Consider the following 22878-nt stretch of genomic DNA (forward strand, 5'->3'; position numbering starts at 1 on the left):
ACCTTTACTATGTGTAAGGGTCCACTGTGTAGAGCAGGCCTCCTCCAACTGCCTCCAACTCCCAGAAGGCCTCTCCTGTTTGTTCAACGGTCAGGAATCCTGGGAGTTGGAGGCGCAAGGCGGCAGTTGGCGGACTCCTGCTGCGCCTTCGCCACAAGCATTCCTTCCTCCCTCTCAATTTGGATGAAGCGGGAGAAGGACGCAGTGACGTCACCGTACGACGCTGTTGCGAGAAAAGAGGCCGGGAGCGGCGCGAGGTGGCAGAGCAACATCAGAGAGGGCGGCGCGAGCCTTTCCCTTGCGCCCGCCTTTTCAGGCGCCTTGCAGCACAGCGCCCCCTGGCGACGGCGTCCCGGAGCAGCCCTTCAGCTGGCTTGTTTTCCTATTTTAGGCCGCGGTGGGCGAGGCCGAGGCCCGGTTGGGCCCTTGTTACGCAGCAGGGCCTGTATATGACGCCACTGGCCCCCGACCCCCTCCCCGCCCGGCGTCGGGCCTGAACCGCAACGCGGAGACGCGCGTCCTTGCCAAAGGAGATGGGCGCCCGGCGCTGGGCCGCCCCACTGAGGCCTTCGTCTTCCTCCTCGGCCTGCCGCCCTTGACGCCGTCGCCTTCCTCGCCCCGCCACCTCCCGCCTGCTCGGATGGAGCCTCCGCCGGTCACCCTGGTCATCAAGGCGCCCAACCAGAAGTACTCCGACCAGGCCATCAGCTGCTTCCTGGACTGGACCGTGGGAAGGCTCAAGAGCCACCTCTCCCAGGTGTACCCCAGCAAGCCGGTGAGACACCCCCTTTTCCCCAAGGGCCGCCGCTCTTTGCGTTATCTTCGTGGCCTCCTTCAGTTGAAGCCTGGCACTCGCCCCTTCAGCTCTCCCCACCCTTTCAACCTGTTGAATGTTCGCCTCAGAAAACAACAAAGCAAGGGAGCGGGTGTCTTCTTTCTGTGTTTCTTCCTCTCCTTTCTGTGTTGGACTTTCCTAGAATAATAGACTTGGAAGAGAACACACGGGCCATCCAGTCCACCCCCTGCCATGCAGGAAAAGCACGAAGTACAGTACCCCTGACAGGTGGCCATCCAGGGCTCTTCCACACAGCCACATCACCCAGAATATCAAGCCATCTGGTCTGTAGTTTAGGGCTCTTTCACACAGCTGTATAACCCAGAATATCAAGGCAGAAAATCCCACAATATTTGCTTTGAACTTGGTTATATTTAAGGCCCTTTCCACACAGCTGAATAAAATCCCACATTTTCTGCTTTGAACTAGTGTATATGGCAGTGTGGACTGAGAACCCTTCCACACAGCCCTATATCCCAGAATATCAAGGCAGAAAATCCCACAATATCTGATTGGACTGGGTTATCTGAGTGCACACTGCGTCTGGACACCCTCCAGATTGTCAATACAGTAGAGTCTCACTTATCCAACACTCACTTATCCAACGTTCTGGATTATCCAACGCATTTTTGTAGTCAATGTTTTCAATGCATTGTGATATTTTGGTGCTAAATTCGTAAATACAGTAATTACTACATAGCATTAATGTGTAATGAACTACTTTTTCTTTTCATTTTCCGGTCCCAATTCAAGGTGCAGACTATCATCTATAAAGCCCTAAACGGTTTGGTACCCACCTACCTCCGTGACCGTATTTCCTTTCATAAACCTGCCCGATCTTTACGATCATCCGGGGAGGCCCTTTTAGCACCACTGTCTTTATCCCAGGCCCGCCTTGTGAGTACAAGGGAGAGGGCCTTTTCTGCTGTGGCCCCCCGATTGTGGAACTCACTACCTACTGAAATTAGGCAAGCTCCCACGCTGTTAGCTTTTAGGAAAGACTTGAAAACATGGCTCTTCCGCTGTGCCTTTGGTGAGTAACTTTTGTTATTTCTGTGTTACTCCCACCCCGAACATCTATCCTCTAGATTACCCCACTTCCATATGTCCCTGCCCGCAGTGGAGTACCCCTATGTCCCTCTCACCCCAGGTTTTATCTTTGTGTTCACGTGGCCTGCCCTTGTTTTACTGTTTTTTTGATTTCTTGATGTTGATGCATTTATTGTATTTTTAATGGTGCTATGTTATGTTGTTTTATATTTTGTTATATTGTATTGCTCTGGGCATGGCCCCATGTTAGCCGCCCCGAGTCCCCGTTGGGGAGATGGTGGCGGGGTATAAATAAAGTTTTATTATTATTATTATTATTATTATTATTATTATTACTTTTTCTGTCAAATTTGTTGTATAACATGATGTTTTGGTGCTTCATTTGTAAAATCATAACCTATTTTGATGTTTAATAGGCATTTTCTTAATCTCTCCTTATTATCCAACATATTCGCTTATCCAACATTCTGCCTGCCCATTTATGTTGGATAAGTGAGACTCTACTGTATCTCCTGAATTGTGGTTTCCAGAACTAAACACAGTATTCCAGGTGAGGTCTAACAGAAGCAGAATATGTTGTCGAAGGCTTTCATGGCTGGGATCACAGGGTTGTTGTATGTCTTTCGGGCTGTGTGGCCATGTTCCAGAAGTATTCTCTCCTGACGTTTCGCCCACATCTATGGCAGGCATCCTCAGAGGTTGTGAGGCATGGATGAAGCAGAATACAAAGGCTTTCCTCGATCTAGACACTATACTCCTTTTGTTGCAGCCCAAAATCTTGACTCTTTTAGCTGGTGCATCACACTGTTGGCTCATGTTCAACTTATTGTCCATGAAGACTCCAATATCTTTCTCACATGGACTGTTGTTGAGCCAGGCATCACCCATCCTGTATCTTCATTTCATTTTTTATGCCTAAGTGTAGTATCCCAGAGAAATCTCGTTCCTGGCCCCATAGGTGACAGCTAGGTCTCCCCCCACCAAGCATCCCATTTCTTCACTGTGCCAAGTTAGGCCCGGGAAACACGGCTTTGAGTCGTAGTGAACCTAGTTCCCACTTGTTGCTCCATTTCTGAAATATTCCAGGCCCAATGGTCCACCTCCACCAAGGGTTGATGAACAAGGACTAGACAAAGGATTGAAGTTACAGGCTTTTCAGGGGAATCTGGAAATGCTTCCTTGACTTGATAGCCCACCAGGCGGCTTTTAACACATAAATACTCCTTTAAAGAGGAGAAAGTCCTGTCACAAAACACGGAGGGCCCTTTTGCAAAGCCGTATAACCAAGAATATCAAGGCAAATAATCCACAATATCTGCTTTAAACTGGGTTATCAGTGTCCACATTGCCATATAATTCAGTTCAATGTGGATTTTATACAGCTGTGTGGAAGGGGCCCTAGTGGGCTCTGTCCCCACTTGTTGGTGGCAGCCATAGAATTTTATACCTCTATACCTATTTTCATAACCGGTATCCTCAAATTGCAGCCCTTCAGGTGATTGGGCCTCCAACTCCCGGGAGCCCTAGCCAGCTTGTTTAATGGTCGGGAATGGGAGTTGGAAGCCCAAGCAATGGAGGGCTGTAGTTTGGGAATGCCTGCTTTATAGTGTGATAATCTTCTTAAATATTCTTTGTTTGCAAATTGCGGACTGCCTGTACTCACTTTTCAAAGTGTAGTGTGGTAAGTCATATAGCTGGAAAGGTGAAATGTGAATGCAACGGGTTGTGAATTGCAGGTTTTCAATTGTGTGTTATTTAGGGACATTAATTAGGAAGCTCAGTTTTACTGTTTGCATTAAGTGTAATGGGATAATGTGTAGTGTGAAAGCACCCCAAAGCCTACAAAGGTAATCCTAACCTGCTATTTTACTGGTCAAGAAAGAATCCTAGGCTGAAAATTTCCCTTTGAGTGGAACTCCCTAAGCTAGTGGCATTTCATCATGTGTGTTAATGCATCAGTAAGCCTCCCTGTTACCAGATTTTTACTTTGCTTCAAACAGCCATGCCACATTCCTCGATGGCACCCTTGGTACTTGTATCAGTAACCTTGAGAGTTGCTTCTTATCTTATGTGCTGAAATATCATCTCTACAAGATGGCGATTGTCTTAGTGCTGCTACCTCTTTTAGTATCCTTAGATGTTTTAGTTAAAACATATTTCTTTGAAGATGTGGTTTAGAAAGCCGTAGTATTTCTTTTGCAATGCACTTTGTTTTGAATACATGGGTTCTAGAGAAAATCAAGCCTGAACTGTGGCTAGAAACCAAGATGGTTAAACTGGCTGTTGAACATATCATAGGAAGACATGATTCATTAGAAAAGAGGTCCTGGGCCTCCCTAAACTACAAATCCCAGAATTATGCAGGAGGCAGCCACAGAATGCCAACCTTATACAGTACTCACTTTTTAACGTGTACTCTGATAACAAGTCAATTATACCTGGAAAGGGAAATGCCACAGTTGCAGATTTTCAATTGGGTGTTGTTTAGGGACATTAATTAGGAAGCTGAGTTTTACTGTTTGCGTTAAGTTTATAGTTAGTAACAAACCAGGGCTCAATAGGATAATGTACATTGTGAAAGTACCCCAATGCCTATAGAGGTTCTAGAGCAAATAAATGGCTTCTAGAGCAAATCAAGCCTGTCTAGAAGCCAAAATGATTAAACTGGGACTGTTGGACATGTCATGGGAAGACATGATTCATTAGAAAAGACAAGAATGCTTGGCAAGGTAGACGGCAATAAGAAAAGAGGAAGACCGCAGGATAGGCTCAATTAAGGATGCCGCATCCCTGAGTTTGCAAGGACTGAGCAGGACTGTTGATGACAGGGTGACCTGGAGGAATCTCATTCATAGAGCCACTGTAAATCAGAGTTGACCAGAAGGGAGCTACTAGATCTTGTTTTGACATTGAGTGGAGAACACAACAATCTGCTTTTTCATTATGATTCTATATTTTCAAGTTGAATCTATCCATTTCACTAGCAGATGCAAGTGCCTATCTATTTCTTCTTTGTGTTGTCGAAGGCTTTCATGGCCGGGATCACAGGGTTGTTGTATGTCTTTCGGGCTGTGTGGCCATGTTCCAGAAGTATTCTCTCCTGACGTTTCGCCCACATCTATGGCAGGCATCCTCAGAGGCCTTTCCTTGCCTAGTTTATCCATGCCTCACAGCCTCTGAGGATGCCTGCCATAGATGTGGGCGAAACGTCAGGAGAGAATACTTCTGGAACATGGCCACACAGCCCGAAAGACATACAACAACCCTATTTCTTCTTTCTTTATAGCCTCATTAATTGGAGGTATAACCCAGCCAGATATGGGCTTTTCCAGAATTTCTACCTGTCTTCCCTGTCATTAACTGGTCAACAGTTATGCTATCTCATACCACAGAATTTCTTCATGATATGCCTCAGGAAGTTACATAGCCCTGCATCATCTGTTTCTTTATGTGTTGAGTAACAGCAATTATACTGTATATCCTAAATAATATTAACATTGAAAGGTAGCATATTGTACTTTGCCTCAAGCCGCAAGAAAGGAAGGTAATTAATAATAATAATAATAATAATAATAATAATAATAATAATAATACAATCTGCCAACTGCAAAAGGCCACCCTGCTGGGATCTGCGCGCATCATCCGAAAATACATCACACAGTCCTAGACACTTGGGAAGTGTTCGACTTGTGATTTTGTGATATGAAATCCAGCATATCTATCTTGTTTGCTGTCATAATAAAATAATAATAATATATTATTGTATATTCACAAACTATTAAATTTGCTAGAATCCATCCATTCCTCATACTCATTTTGCCCCCAGTTCACATCTTTCCAAGTTATATAGATTAATATATATAGTTAATGGTATTTTTAGTTGTTAATATATTTCACATCCAGTGTTTAATTTTATGTGCTTGTTTGAGAACTGGGGCCATTTAAACCTCAGATTTGTGAGGTATTCTGAACTATTACCAAAGAATAAAGCTAATTTTAAAAACGGATCATTTTTATGAATTCAGTTGTGGATAGTAAGGTGTGTGTGAAACATTTTACTGTCTTTTGAATTATTTTATAAAACATAAAATAATACAGAATAAAAATATTATAAAGGAAACAATATATACTAGAAAATTGCAATCTCAATATTATACTGTGTACCCTACATAAAAGATTAGAAACATTAAAAAATAATAAAGAACTTCCAATAGCTGGCATAACCAAATCCCAATTAAGCCTCCTCTGTTCTAAAAACCACTTGAAATACTTCTTTTTATAATCTATCAATTTTAATAATATGCATATGAAAAGACCTTGCAATATTAAATAGTTCTTTTGCAGAAACTTAATAAAAGATTAGCTTTCCAATAGCTATGTATTTATAATAATTTACTTCTATTTGAACAAAAATAACCTTCTGTTCTTCAAAACTAAAATCATAACATTTTATTTATAAACATTAAAATGAGCAATTTAACACATTTGTTATCCTTTATTTTTATACTATTACTACTCTGGTATCTTTCTTATGGCTGAAATCCATTATCCTCATTACGTAAATTCAGCTATTCCCTTACTATAACCCCAACATCTCCCCATTTGTTCTATTGTATGGTTTTCAGTTCCTATGGTAGTCTAGTTTCTACGCAATCTTCTTCATTTTCCTTCCCCTCCTCTGGCAATATATCTTGCCATTCCATCATTTCCAGCTGGTTCATTTCTTCCTCTGTATATTTCTCAGATTGTTCAGAACATTCATTGATTTCTACTACTCCAGTCTCTTTTCTAAAAGACTTTGACATGGAATTTCACATTCCTCTAATTTCCTGCCTTTGATGTGTATGGAGGGGTGCCCCTTCCTTGAAACACAGGCATTTTTCCACATCTACCACTAAAGTGCTTTGTAAGCAGGAACCAACCATCAATTTTAAACATTGTCCAGTTCAGTGCCTCCCTTGACCACACAAGTGACAGTTTCTCATGAAGTCTCCATCTTGTAATACAAAATAAATAAATCTAAATCAAATAAAATCAATCAACATTAAAATATTGTTGTTGCTAGTCCTTTTGTCTGTTACAAAATGTGTTATTTCCCAGTGAAACCTCCTGACCATACTTCAAAAAGAAGGCAGCTTACAGAGGTAGAAGTATGACAGTTGGATCAAAGATTCTTTTATTTACAAATATTAACAATTAAAATATGGAAACTAGAAATTAAATCAAGAAAGAAAGGCTTTTGTATCTGGCATCTCCAAAAAGGTTATTTCCAGCTTTTCCGGCAATCACATGAGAACAGGGTAGGCATGATGAAATCCAAGCTCACTCAAGACAGTTTCACTGACTGCTCAGTCTCCAGGGCAGCTGTTGGGTTAAGGAGCCCTCTTTGGCGATACCCTTTGATCTTTCCTTGATTAGGGAAAATAATTGTCTCATTAGTAAAAAAGCCACTGTCACTTCTTTCCCCTTGAACCCCACTAGAGAGAAAGCTTTAACCTGCCATCTTTTACTGGAAGTTGTGAAGGACTTTAGTATCTGAAGTACTTTGGAAATGTGTTATAAGGAATAACAAGTTTTAGGAACCATTGTGGTGGCTCCGTTTTATTCAAGATAGAATATGAGTCCCACTTCTTTGTCTCCAGTTTATGAATCTTACTCAGCTCAAAAAGGCTTATGTAGAGAGGATTCTCTTTAAGTTTAATGTAAATATTAACTCAGTTTCCACGCAGAATTGCAAGTCAGACATCATGATCTAATCCACCAAATAAGGAACTGGGAATATAAACAACTTTATACAGAAAAACTAACTGTGGATTGTTCTACATCATATGTTCAGGTCACTGAGAAGTCAACAGCTTCTTTGCCCATGTGTTCGTTCCCACGACAATTTGGTGGAAGGAACCGGGGCAGCACATTTGTTAATGTTTAATACATAGATGAGCTTTTCATGTAATCATTTATCTAGAGTAGTTCATAATAGAAAGACTCCCACTGCATATTATTTAGAGTGGAACAGGAGTGATTTTGGACTGCATAGTTTTAAAAAACAACATCCACATAGTATCCCACACAGACTGGACATTATTAGAATTACCAGTTAGAAGCTATAAACCAGGAACTAATAAGCCTTATTGAGATATTGCTGGAGGAAACTGTTAAACAAAGGTCTGATTTTCACTCCCGGACACGGAAGGACAAATAGTGGTTCAGAACATTTGTAGAAATTGAGTATACACAAATTTCTTTGGGAGCTACTACTTATTGTGACCACAGGGCCACAGTTTGCCCACCCCTGCTATATATCATTTATATCCTATTATTTCTGCTTTCTAAGGCTGCCAGGTTGAATGCAGGTATCTTTAATACTTCACAAATTCTAGAAAAGAAAGACATTGTATAGTTCCCTATGGAAAAAAACTTGCTAATATATTAACTTTAAAGATACCAAAGCCCTGCCCTGTAATCAGTCTGGTAACCTTACTCTTCCCTTTCACTTTTTAAAAAAAGTTCCACTTTATAAAAACTTGCTTGTAGATCTAGCACACATTCTGTTTTCCTACTATAATAGAAAAACATGTTGACTTTGCATTATAATGTCTGAGGGTTTAATAGACAATACTTACATTGGTTTTAGCCATCCTAATGCTGTAATCTTGTGCAAATTTACTTGAAAATTGACAATTGCATGAATGAGGATTTGTATGTAATTATCTGTGTGAATGTGTAGTTTGAATCTCCAGACTCCTAGTTCATGAAACTGGTATGGAGTCTAGGAAAATAATTGCATGTTAAATAGCTTAAGATAATTCTTTCCAGAAATTATTATTGTTAACCTCCATCAGTGAAGCCAGGATTGCCTTCTAGCAGTCAGAAGTTACAGTATTTTCAATAAAATTCTGAAATATTGCAAACAGAGAATTTAGCAGGAATACTAAGCTTTCATACTTGCCAGAAGAGTTAGAAGTGCATTACTTTGCATTTTATTGTGTTGCAAAACTTATGAATATTAACAATTGCCTGAGAAAAATGTTTCCAATTTATTTTAATAAATGTAGTAAAATGTATAATGTATGCGCTGAGCTGCTGAACTTGCTGACCGAAAGGTCCCAGGTTCAAACCCTGGGAGCGGCGTGAGCGGCCGCTGTTAGCTCCAGCTTCTGCCAACCTAACAGTTCGAAAACATGCCAATGTGAGTAGATCAATAGGTACCGCTCCGGCGGGAAGGTAAGGGCGCTCCATGCAGTCATGCCGGCCACATGACCTTGGAGGTATCTACGGACAATGCCGGCTCTTCGGCTTAGAAATGGAGATGAGCACCAACCCCCAGAGTCGGTCACGACTGGACTTAACGTCAGGGGAAAACCTTTACCTTTACCTTTAGTAAAATATATAACCCTCTGTAGGTTAGTAGTATTTATCTGTAGTCTTAAGGCTTCTGTTCACGAGAAACTTCCTTTGATTCTTCCTAAGGTTATGCCTTTGTGTTTCCCTTCAAGGTCAGCAACACTTGCAGTTTGAAAATAGACACATAGAGAAGTTAGTATTTCATGTCTATAAAGGCATTCTTGGTGATATATTGATAGAATGGAAAGACATGTTATACTTAGAAGAATAGTATGCACGTATTTCTAAGTAGCAGTTTGAAGAATTGTAACATGGCCAAAGGTTATGTGAGAATGAACTGTGGATTCACAAAATATATGTAAAAATCTGATATTTAAAAATTAAATGTATCTAAAAACATTTATTCTGAGAAATTTAAGTTAAGTCTTCTTCATCTACAAATGTTGTTTCCAGCTCTAAACCGTACAGCTAGAAAAAAGATGAATTCTTCCTTTGTCCCATCTCTTAGTCTACAAAGGATCAGCGACTGGTGTATTCTGGCAGATTGCTTCCTGATCATCTGCAGCTGAAAGATATTCTCAGAAAAGTAAGTTTTACTTTAATAATGTATTTTAAGTAGAATTCCTAGTCGTTTAGCGGAAATATAAATTCTAAAGAAACATACTGCTTCTTGAGTGTTTTTAAGTTCTAAAGTGGTTATTGCTGTGATAGAATGCAACAATTACAATATTGTATAAGAAGAAATCATAAATGGCATGTAAACATAGAAATGGGCTTCATTTGACTTCTAAAACATGAACATATTTTAAAAACCAGAATATTACACTAGTTCTTAACACTGCTCAGATTCCTGGCTACTTTTGTCTGAGTGGCAACTAAAGGTCCTGCTAGTAATGTTCCTACTCCGCTACCTATTAAATGAGAGGAATAGGCTGTACTGAATGTTGTCACCAGCATTATGAATTAAAGAGTGGAAACTGATGCCAAAGAAGGGCACAACTCTCCATTTGACTTTATGTTGACTAGCTTAGGATCAAATTTTGTAGCAATCTTGTATGGGAAATCTGTATGTTGCAGTATTTACACCTAAAATTCATAACATGTATCAGAAAGCATCTGGAATTGCATGTTGAAACTCTACCTGGATTGGAAGAATTCTAGTTGTGGGAAAAATTATATAGTGTGGTAATTGTGTCTTAAGGGAAGCTTTTACAGTTCACAGATGATCGTTATGATAGTTTCATATTCATAGAAGGACAGTACTATACTGTGTGCATATTGAATTTAACTATGTTTTAACTAGGCAAAATATATTATGTACAGAACTAAAGACTCAGGAAAAAATCGATCCTTACACACTCTTTGAGTACCCCTTACATGAAAAAAGTCAAAATATTATAGACAAATATTTAAAGAGGAAGAGTTTATGTGTGACTAGAAGAGCTGTGGGTAGGGCAGGAGTGTTCTGGAAGTCAGTAAGTAATTATGGAAGCTCATAAAAAAGAGTAGGTAATAAAACTACTTAAAATGAATACAATTTTTATTTTAAAATTCCAAAATATGACTTAATTACTGTTTGCTTTAGACATTCTGATTTAATAAATAATGTAATTAAATCAAGAGCATATGCAAAACACTGACTTATTCTAAGAATATTTGTTTTTTTATGAACTAAAGCAAGTAATTTGTCAGAATAATCATAATTGTTTCCTGCACTCAGATAAATTTTCTGTTGTCAGCTGTAGCCAGAGCAGCTCTGCGAGTTTTATGTGGCCATTTCTATTCCCATAACTTACACAAGAGAATTCCTGTTTATACACATGGAGTTACACATAATACCCTAATATATGTAAGTCTGGAAAATGTAGTTATCCTGGATCAACGTACTCATTGATCATTGTAAATACTGTACCTTAACTGTTACCAAAAACGTGTCACCCCCTTCTCTAAGAATGGCAAAAGGCAGGTTCATAAACAATTTCAGGAGAATCTAAAAGGAACACTGACGCCCTTCCCCCAATCTCCTCTCCATTGCACCGCTTCTGTCCTTTTTGAATATCTAGGCAGGAAAATAGCAGTAGTGGTGGCAGGAATAGCTGGTTCCCCAGGGTGAAATTGGTGCTTTCCTCTCCCCACAGAATGGGTAATATCAAAATCCATAATTTTGACTCCTAAACATGCCTTCATTTGGTGAGGTCAGCGTATAGATGAGTAGATAATGGTAATAAGAACACAGGTGAATATTTGATGTATGACTTTTAGAGTATTCAAAGCCTTTTATGTACATTAACAATCATTGGAATAATTTTGCAAGCTAGTATAGTAATTTTCTCCAACTATAACTTCTGTGCCATAGTAATACTTCATGCCTGGTTGTTACCAGGAATAAATCAGCGGCTGTGATAATTGTAAATATATTTTGCTCATGCATATTATGATAATGGTATTCATATTGTGTTCAGAAATTCTTAGCATTTCCATGATGACTAAGTTGGTAGCCTGATTTTGTGCTTACATTTAAACTAGCAGGGAAACATTTCCTATGTTCTATGGTGTATACTAATTTTATTTATATATTTATTTTATCTCCAGCTAGTTAGCTTACATCTCACAATTATGGTTAATAGCTTGCAAGTATACAGGCAGTCCCCAAATTACAAACATCCAACTTACAAATGACTCAGTTAAGAACGAAGGTGAAATCCACTTCTAAAAGAGTGATCATGGAAAAAAAGATGTCTCCACTGAAGCTTTATCACTAATCCTTGTTTCCACAACAAGCAAATTTTTTCCAAAATCCAACTATAACAGGGGCAGAATGTGGGGGTGAAATCTTCTGAAGAGCAAACAGACAGCAAAACAAACACCACAAGGGATGTTAACCCTTTCCTCTGCTGTCCAAAGCTACATGTATGTGTGTGTGTGTGTATGTGTATGTTTGCATATATATATGTATGTATGGCTGGAGTTACATTTAAAAATGTACCTGTTCCAACTTACATACAAATTCAATTTAGGAATAAACGGAACCTATCTTGTTGGTAATTTGGGGACTTCCTGTGTTTTGGAGAAAAATATACAATCTGCTAGAAATAATCAATTTTTTTAAAGAAATCTTAGTGGTTGCTGAAAGGTTTTTGCATTTATTTTTCTCAGAGAAAAGCTCAGATGCGTATTCTACTTTTGAAAAAAAAAAAGTAACTGAAGATTAAACTTCTTTCCCATGAATTAATCCTGCAATCACTGAAGACGTTGCTAAATCTGAGTACATATTCATAAATTTTGATGAGAAAAATGGATTTTGAGTGAAAGGTGTAACTGGCAAGAAATGGAATGATATCAAATTTTTATGTGCAAAAATCTTAATGTATTTTAGTCAGATTAATTTGAAATAGGTGTTGCTTCTCGTGTGAGTACAGGAACTTCTGGAACTGTTCTAGCGCCCAGTAATATTTGTAATAAAATATCAGATGAATTGAATAGCTACTTCAATTTGTGCAATTGATCTGTAATTTTGTGTGGTGCTTATTGTGAGTTTTTCTTTGAAAACCTGCTGAATGTTTTGCTTTCATTTTAGCAAGATGAATATCATATGGTTCATCTAGTATGTTCTTCACGGAGTCCTCCAAGTTCTCCAAAGGCTGACACCATTAGAGAAAACCATGAATCTCCAGCACCTAGCAACATTTCAGTGAGTTAACTTTGTGTTTGATGTAATCATTGTGAGCAACAAGCAAAAATAAAAGAAATAACACTTTAAATTAAAAATGCATGTATATTACAGTAAAACAGTTATATTAGGTTATATTTACTTTTATTTTAATTTGCCTTCAACTAGTTCGTCTGCAGTGCCTTTCATGTTCCTTGATTGGTGTTTGGGTGCTGCCTTTGGTGGTCCCTCCATTTGGTGTTTCAAGGAACATGAAAGGCACTGCAGACTAACTCAACCAGAAAAGTCAGCCATAGCAGAGCACTTGATGAATCAACCTGGACACAGCATATTATTTGAGAACACAGAAATGCTGGACCACTCTAACAACCACCATGTTAGACTACACAGAGAAATTCACAGGCATGTGGACAATTTCAACAGAAAGGAGGAAACAATGAAAATAAACAAAATCTGGCTACCAGTATTTAAAAAAGTCTAAAATCAGGACAGTAAATAAAGAACAACACTCTGAAAACAGGAATTCCAGATGTGAAACAATCAGGGCCAGCTAACACCTCTCAACAAAGGATACCCGCAGGCAGGAATCAGCCAGGCTTTGAAATGCAAGGCTTTTGAGTGCTAATCAAGGTGATTAATTGCAACATTCACACTTACTTTCTACAGATGAGTTCTTTCTCCCACCCTGGACCTTCCACAGATTTATAAACCTCACTGACCTAGTTTCCAATATACCTTACAATATCTGAAGATGCCTGCCATAGATGTGGGCGAAACAAAAGGAGATAATGATTCTGGAACATGGTCATACAGTCCAGAAAACTCACAGCAACCCAATGACTGATTTTGATTTTTGGCTAGCAAGCTGCTGTATGTCGAGAAAAGCAAGAGCATGTCAGTAAGATTTTCTAACCTCAGATGCCAGTAGAATTCAGGGTAGATTTCACATGCCAAAGAAGTTGCTGATGTAAACGGGAACATTTATTTTAGTAATGCTTTGAAGAGCCAGGCTATTATTACAAAGCACAGAACTCTGTTTGCAGCTGATGGAAATCATTAATTCCATTTTATTTTAAGAGTACAGAACATTCAGGATCAACAACGCCTTCCCCATCTCAGGAAACATTTCATACTGATGTCAGCAGTAGCTCAAGTGGGGTGAGACATCGAAGCCTTCCCCAAGCACAAAGCAACCCATTGCAAAGCCACCCATTCTCATATATAATGCAAGGGTAAGTAAAATGTTAGCAGATGTATTATTTTTGCAGCTTGTAAAAACATGGGTTGAAATCCTGCATCAGCTGATACTTAACTAAATAACTTCTTTTGTCCTTACCCCCACCTCAGTCTCACAGAAATATGATTAGCCATATTCTGATCTGAATACATACATGAGATCCTTTTTGTTGGTTTTGAATTAGCTATTCGGAAAGAAATTCTATAATCATGGTGGGATGGTTCATACTGCCTATTTTCTATAAGTGTAGATTTGACAGTGTGATTAAGTGTTACAGTAAATTCCACCAGTCATTGAAATGAGCTTAATACTGTTGTAGTGTCCTATTTACTGATTTTGGTCCAGGAGCCACTTCCTAGCAGTCCCTGGTAAGTTTTCATGAAGTTTCAAATGGGCACAAACATTGCACTAGATGTGGCATACTGGTAAGAGATAATTGCTGATCCCCTAATCAGACAATTTCAGTAGTACTGTAGTAGTGTACAGTTGCCTAGTTCATAATACTTCTTCATATAGTCATGAAAGTATCTGAAATGTTGAGAAAATAAGTAGGATTTACATATGAAAACTACAGGGCAGATAAAACTATAAAAATTTAAAGTATGGTATGTTTGCCAATAATCACATTTCAAAAGAAAGCTTTAATGTTACAGATTTCATGTTAAAAGGATTCTTAGAACTAAATTCTAATTGTCACATGGATCATGCACAATTCTCTACTTCCTTACCCGGAATTAGGACTCATTGAAGTCAGTGGAACCTCTCCATAGCCATGCATAGGGCTTCTCTGTTTGTTTTCCCTTCTCATGAAATAGACAAAATAGATTTAATTTATTAGGCACTGAACTGAATATTTTGATCTCTGCCTATCATAGAGTAGTGTTTATCTGCTTATATCATGTGGGTAAAATAATATTTCACCTAACGATAAACTACCCCTTGTTTTTGAAATGTTTTGGACAGCTGGATTTCCAGTAAATTACTTTGAGAAATTTACTTGTATTAGTACTTTTTGTGGTTGTTAATTGCTGTTCAGTTGACTTTAACTTATATGACTCTATGAATGCTAGACCTCCAGGTCATTCCGTTATGGAAAACCATGGCTTGCTTGACCCCATCTACACTGACCTTTTCATGCAGTTTCAAATTGGTACTGAAGAAAGTGGTTTAGCTGTACAGATGATTACATACCCTGTTTCCCTGAAAATAAGACATCCCCGAAAAATAAGACCTAGTAGAAGTTTTGCTGAATTGCTAAATATAAGGCCTCCCCCGAAAGTAAGACCTAGCAAAGTTTTTGTTTGGAAGTATGCCCAGCGCCTGCCAAACAGAACACCAGAGCATGCAGGATTGGTCAATGTACATACCAGTTGTACATGAAAATAATGGTAGTAGCAAGAAATTCTTGACAGGAGTCACAGTTTGTCTGGTTATGTTGGTTTGTGATAATAAATGTTCATTTTTTTGTTCAACAATAAATGTGAATTCTTCTTCATAGAAAAATAAGACATCCCCAGAAAATAAGCCCTAGCACATCTTTGGGAGCAAAAATTAATATAAGACACTGTCTTATTTTTGGGGAAACACGGTAGAAATCCTGGAAGATGGTGTGATTACACATACCACAGAGCTCTGATGCACATTGAAGGCTTTATTTCATGCACTTTTGTGGGAGTTTGTCTTTCTGCCTCAGTTTGAAGCTAGCTTTGATTGGCATTAAATGATGAGTGTAGATGAGGCGCTTGATTGAGTCTGTGAAATGGTGGATGTATGTATGCAGAGAATGCCAAAGAGAAATCCTTAATTTCACAATTGCTCTTCAGTTAAAGAAATTAAAACATCTGTAGCCTCACCCAACAATTTCACCTTTTTTGGCTATGAGAATTCCTATTTTTTTCAGAGACCTTCTGTCTCTGCCTTTTTACTGGTTCCTCAGTCTGAGTAAGATCTCTTGTGACATCTTGCAGCTAGTTTTCCTTCTGATATAGAATTGCAGCTGATGCAACAGAGTTTATAATGGAACACAGAGTTGCATCAGCTCATGTTGTTGACATTTTGAATACTTGGTGTTGTTCCCATGTAAGATAATATGAGGCATTTCAAGAATCTTTTAAAAAACATTCTGTAGATCTTGTTTTTAAAACTGAATCTTGATAACTGTACACTCTTAAAAACAAGTAACTGCAAATATACAACTACAGGCAGTCTCCAAATTATGAACAAGATAGGTTCTGTAGGTTTGTTCTTCAGTTGTACCAGGTACATTTTTAAAATGTTAGTTCCTGTCATATATTGGCTTTGGGCAGCATAGGGAAGGGTTAACACCCCTGTGGTATTTGTTTTGCTGTCTGTGCCCCGGTTCAGAAGATTTCATCTCGCTTTCTGACCCTATGGTAATTGGATTTTGAAAAATCTGTCTTGTGGAAACAAGGATTGGTGATTAAGCTTCAATGGAAACACCTTTTCCCCATGATAAATCTTTCAGGAGTGAATGTTCCTTCTAAGTGGTAGATTTCTCTCACTTCCTGTTGTCTCACCCTTCTCTTAACTATGCCTCATTTGTAAGTCGAATGTTTGTAACTCAGGGACTGCCTGCATGTCCTGATTAATATCTTAAGTCAGGCTGCATATTGGGTAAACTTGGCCACAGGAAGCGATCTTTGAAGCAAGATAGATACATGATACTACTATAAAAGCAGCTGAAGAGAAATCCTTCCATTTCTATTGAGTAGAAATACATCAAAGCTGTTGAGCGCAGTGCTCTGCTTTGGAACGAAATTGGCATTACTTTTGGTAGGAATAGATGTAACCATTGTTGCTTCTATCTCTAGGCGGTGCTGTAGTGATCTCTGTGTTGTTGAATTCCCATGGAAATCAATGTAGTGCTGTATTCTTAAGCATACTTCAGAATTTTTGGAATGAAACGTTTAAAATAAAACTTGATACAGTAAAATATGACATGTAAAATCACAGGAATATGTAAGTGATGCCCACAATCTATATATATAAAAGAGTGATGGCATCAGGGCAGTGGACAAAACAACAAAAGTACAGGCCCCGCAACCTCGAAATTTGACAACACAACCCATCATCCATGCCTCCAGGTTGATACAACAAAAAGAAAAGAAAAATAAAGTCCTAATTAGAGGGAGAGCAATAATTTTTTTTATCCAATTGCTGCCAGTTTAGAGGGCTAATCTCTGCCCACTTGGTTGCCTAGCAACCAGCCAAGGGACAGCCAGGCTTCAGTTAGGGGACAGGCTGATTTAGGCCTCACTTAGGCTTCTTCCACAGATTATCTGATTTTAACTGGATTATATGGCAGTGTAGACTCAAGGCCCTTCTACACAGCTCTATAACCCATTTATAATCTTACATTATCTGCTTTGCACTGGATTATCTTGACTCCACACTGCCATATAATCCACTTCAGTGTGCATTTTATACAGCTGTGAAGAAGGCGCCTCATATAATCCAGTTCTAAGCAGATAATTTAAGATTATCAATATACAGTAGAGTCTCACTTATCCAACATAAACAGGCCGGCAGGATAAGTGAATATGTTGGATAATAAGAAGGGATTCAGGAAAAGCCGATTAAACATCAAATTAGGTAATCGTTATACAAATTAAGCACCAAAACATCATGTTATACAACAAATTTGACAGAAAAAGTAGTTCCATGCGCAGTAATGCTATGTAGTAATTACAGTAGAGTCTCACTTATCCAACACTCGCTTATCCAATGTTCTGGATTATCCAATGCATTTTTGTAGTCAATGTTTTCAATATATTGTGATATTTTGGTGCTAAATTCATAAATACAGTAATTACTACATAGCATTACTGTGTATTGAACTACTTTTTCTGCCAAATTTGTTGTCTAAGATGATATTTTGGTGCTTCATTTGTAAAATCATAACCTAATTTGATGTTTAATAGGCTTATCCTTAATGCCTCCTTATTATCCAACATATTCGCTTATCCAATATTCTGCCAGCCTGTTTATGTTGGATAAGTGAGACTCTACTGTACTGTATTTACAAATTTACCACTACAATATCACAATGAATTTAAAACACTGACTACAAAAACATTGATTATGAAAAGGCAGACTGCGTTGGATAATCCAGAACATTATATACGTGAATGTTGGATAAGTGAGATTCTACTTTAATATGAAATAATTACTGGGATAGAATAATGCAGAACAATATAATCTCTAAAACCAGGACAGTAAATAAACAGGGGAATTCCACACAGGAAACAATCAGGGCCAGCTAACACCTCCCAACAAAGTATTCCCATCATCAAAGTCTGGCAAATCCTCTGTTTTCTCAGGGCCACAGACAGTAGACGCACATAAAATATTGCAAACAACACCACTCTGAAAACAAGGGAATTCCAGACAGGAAAGAATCAGGGCCAGCTAACGCCTCCCAACAAAAAATTCACTCAGGGAGGAAGCAGCCAGGCTTTAAAGCTGCAAGGCCATTACATCCTAATCATTTTTCCTAATTGCAGCATTCATACTTGCCTCACAAGTATGAAGTATATTCACAACCTTTAGGAAATAATATCCCCTGATGGCGCAGCGTGTTAAAGCGCTGAGCTGCTGAACTTCTGGACTGAAAGGCTGCAGGTTTGAATTGGGGGAGCGGAGAGCCCCCACTGTTAGCCCCAGCTTCTGCCAACCCAGAAGTTCAAAAACATGCAAATGTGAGTGCATCAATAGGTACTGCTCTGACGGGAAGGTAACGCCGCTCTATGCAGTCATCCCACATGACCTTGGAGGAGTCTATGGACAACGCTGGCTCTTCGGCTTAGAAATGGAGATGAGCACCAACACTCTGAGTCAGACATGACTGGACTTAATGTCTGGGGAAAACGTTTACCCTTTACCTTAACTACCACCAGTTCCTCAATACTTTATTTCCCATACCACCATATTTTGCCACAGCAACGCGTGGCCGGGCACAGCTAGTACTAAATATAATAGTGCCCTAAAATGAGTCTCATAGAAGTTTGTTTTCAGGGGAAAATGCTGATGTAATTCAGAAATTGCTATGAATATTTATGTCTCCTTTAAATGACAACCTGGAATGTAATTTTTGTTAATTTGTATTAATACTTTCTAGCGACCAGTTTCCTGGGCAAGGGGTACCAGCTGGATTTCCAGTGTACCCTGCTTTCAGCCCTCTGCAGATGATATGGTGGCAACAGATGTATGCACGGCAGTATTACATGCAATAGTAAGTACAAATGATGCTCTATTTTAATTACATTGCATCTTTTTGAAGTCATAGTTAGTAAATGGTTAGTAATGGGAAGGTGATGATTAAGACTTACTGAAGCTATTCTGTGACTTGGGTTAACTATTTCTGCGATAGAAATATGACGTCCTCAGAATATTGGTGATAGGAGTTGCTCCACTATAAGAATTACTCATTCATTCCTTCTTATGACCAAATTGTAGTTCATGACTTATAGTGAAGAAGAGTAATTGACAAGATGACTTCTGCTCATTCTTTTTCCATGATGAAAAGCAGAGATAAGCAACTTCCAGTCCTACAGTTGTTTGGGACTATTACTTCCTATTGTTTCTGCAGTTACTGTCCAACCACAAGTTGCTAACTGTACTTTTAGTTATGAATAGGTTTTTAATCGGTTTAAAGAGTTTTGACTGTTTATTTTTAATACTGTTAATATTTACTTCTCTTTTAATGTTTTTATATTTTTAGGTTTTAAATTGTATTCTGTAAGCCACTTTCTCTTTTTAGAGAGAAAATGGGGTATAAATAACAATAACAAAAACCATTTATTTGGAGTTTTCTTAAGAACTTGCTTTCAAATAACAAAAAATGCTATTTTTCTTACTCCACTACAGCAACCCATTGAATTGCATTAATGGAAAATTACGGAATTTGTGATATACGAGGGTTCTTCAGAATGTTTCCACACTTTTAAAAACTCTTGTTAAGATTTCCAAAAACAAATTACATCACTTTTTTACATAGTGATCTTCCTTTGCAGTGCATTTTTCCCAGTGTCATACCAGCTTTTTAATGTCATCAGCAAAAACTGTTTTTAGTTGAGCTGATAGCCTCTGATGCAAAGCTCCTTTCACATCATCATCACCACATGAAAATCTTCAACTTAAAGCTTCAGTGAACATTTCCAAAAGGTAGAAATTGGATGGCACTAAATCAGGACTAAAAGACTTCCTACTTCAGTTGTGTGAGGGTTTCCAGTGTTTGGGTTGCAGTGTGGAGGTGGGTGTTTCCCTTTGACAGATATCCCCTTCTTTTAGAGTGGATTGCTCCTCTGTTTTTTGTTTAGGCATCCACCTGGTGCACACAGTAACTGAGCTTAAAGATGTTGCACAGGCAGATCCAACACTAACATTTCCTGCAGCCTCTTTGGCTGTTTGTTATTCTTCTGTTTCCACATGTCGGTTCCAGGGTTTGTTCTTCACTCCTTGTGGACGTGGCTATAGCTGGACGTCCAGAGCACTCTACATCCGTCACACTAGAACAGCAATTTTTGAACTTTTCAGTCCACTCGTACACGACTCTTGAGAGTCATTTAGACAATTCAATTAGCAAGAACTTTATACCCATCTGAGTGCACATAGAATCATAGAATTGGAAGGGACCACAAGGGCAATCCAGTCCACCTTCCTGCCATGCAGGAAAAGCATAATCAAAGCACCCTCAACAGATGAACATCCATGCAGAAATGAATTTGTGCTCCCAGCACAAAAATCCTATGGCAGAACACTGTTCCTCTGATGCAATTCATATGTTTCTTGGCCATCTTCAACACAGTGTGACAACCATTATACTAAATTGCAAAGTCAGCTGGCTTGCCAAACAGACTAGTCACATGATACTCAAAGACATGACCAATTATTACTCTTGCCTTACTCTTTCGAGGGAAAATGTAAAAGTGCAGAAACGTTTTGAAGTCACCTCGCAAATTAAGCATGATTAGCCTTATTTATCCAGAATATTTCAGTTGGTGATTACAGAACAGCTCTGGAAAATAAGCATGGAATTAGCCAAATGAGACTTGTTTATTTAGGCCTTTTAATTTTGTATTTCACAGTCAAGCTGCAGTTTCAGCCCAAGCAACATCTGGCACAGAATCTCCTCCTCCTCCAGTGCAGCAACCCACAGATTCCCAGCGTGTTCCTGCCAATGAGCCCCCAGTAGCACCAAATGTAGCCCCGCCAGAGAACAGGCCCGCGAATCAGAATGTCCAGATGAATGCTCAAGGAGGCCCAGTAATGAATGAGGAGGAATTCAATCGAGACTGGTTAGACTGGATGTACACGTTCACTAGAGCGGCCATTCTTCTGAGCATTGTGTATTTCTATTCCTCCTTCAGTCGATTTGTGATGGTGATGGGAGCCATGTTACTGGTATACCTGTAAGTGAACACTACGTTGTAATTCTTCTTATGTGATTTCTTATGTGACATCCAACAAAGGGCAACTTCAACATAGAATTTCCTTGGCAGAATTTATTCAGAGGAGTCTTGATATTGCCTTCCTCTGCAGCTAAGTGAATGTGACTGGTCCAAGGTCACCCAGTGAACAGGGATTTAGACCTTGGTTTCACAAGCCCCATCTCTACTGCCATTATAATGCAGTTTAACTGCATTGATCTGGATTATATGAGTCTACCCTGACAATATAATGCAGTTCAATCTGTATCATAATGGCGGTGTAGATGGGGCCACTGAGTTCTAATTCAACCCCCAAATCACCACCTATGTTAGCTCTCTATTTACTTGTATACAGCATGGCTATATCTGAATTCAATTTATTGTCAAGTCTTTATGAATTGAATATTGATTGCATAGTTTGAGTAATCATTGTACTATTAATATTTAACTTTTGTTGACAAGCATTGCTTTCTGCTTTATCTAGATAAGTGGTTCTCAACCTGTGGGTCCCCAGGTGTTTTGGCCTACAACTCCCAGAAATCCCAGCCATTTTACCAGCTGTTAGGATTTCTGGGAGGTGAAGGCCAAAACATATGGGGACCCAAAGGTTGAGAAACACTGATCTAGATGAAAATAAAAAGCCTATGTAATCACCAAGAAATATCTTTATGTTATAACATCTACTGCTACTGCTTTGTTTTCATTAGTCAGTTCAAACCTCTTTAGGCACAATGGCAATGTGGAGATGGAGCACTAAACTAAATCCTCTATCTTACTGTGGGTATGCCTTAAATGTATTTTTTTCTCAAGGAGGAAGAACCAACAATGAATTACATGACTATTGTAATTATTTGTCCTTTGTCAGTGGGAAAGACAACTTGTTGATGATTCAGGTTTCTGACATACTGATAGTTTTCCTATAATTCCTACAAATTTCACATGTCATTCTACTCTATGTATTAGTAAATACTTACAATATTTTTTCAATTCTAAGACACATTTTTCCTATATAAACATCTTTTAAAATAGGGTGCATCTTAGAATTGCAGGTGTGTCTTATGTATTTTTGTTGATGGTTGTGGTACTGAAATTAGGGTGTGTCTTAAAATCATTTAAGAAATATGGAAGTTTAGTGAATACTGTCATCTGTTTTCATCTGTTCCTTTACAAACAAATTGAATTAATTTCCAAGTGGAGCACTATTTTGTTATCCTTCTTGCCATTTTCATTTAGATTAGTCTGCTGTGTGATTATTATTATTATTATTTTAAAAAATTGTTCCCATATGTTATGA

At 38.6% G+C, this 22878-nt stretch overlaps 1 protein-coding gene across 2 annotated transcripts in view; it reads left to right on the forward strand.

Moving 5' to 3' along the window:
- Positions 1 to 231: 231 nt before the first annotated feature.
- herpud2 (HERPUD family member 2) overlaps positions 232 to 22878 on the forward strand; it is a 28403-nt gene continuing 5756 nt past the window's right edge. Inside the window, exons 1-6 of one of the 2 annotated variants that reach the window (XM_008112842.3) lie at positions 232 to 775; positions 9738 to 9815; positions 12807 to 12920; positions 13977 to 14131; positions 19274 to 19387; positions 21243 to 21566. In XM_008112842.3, the coding sequence (XP_008111049.2) occupies positions 641 to 775; positions 9738 to 9815; positions 12807 to 12920; positions 13977 to 14131; positions 19274 to 19387; positions 21243 to 21566 (920 nt within the window). In that variant the 5' untranslated portion in view covers positions 232 to 640. Of the gene's footprint in view, positions 776 to 9682; positions 9816 to 12806; positions 12921 to 13976; positions 14132 to 19273; positions 19388 to 21242; positions 21567 to 22878 lie in introns of both variants that reach the window. The other variant, XM_016994422.2, reaches the window with a different exon arrangement.

This window comes from Anolis carolinensis, chromosome 6, assembly GCF_035594765.1.
Source record: "Anolis carolinensis isolate JA03-04 chromosome 6, rAnoCar3.1.pri, whole genome shotgun sequence".
NCBI classification, from domain to species: Eukaryota; Metazoa; Chordata; class Lepidosauria; order Squamata; family Dactyloidae; genus Anolis; species Anolis carolinensis.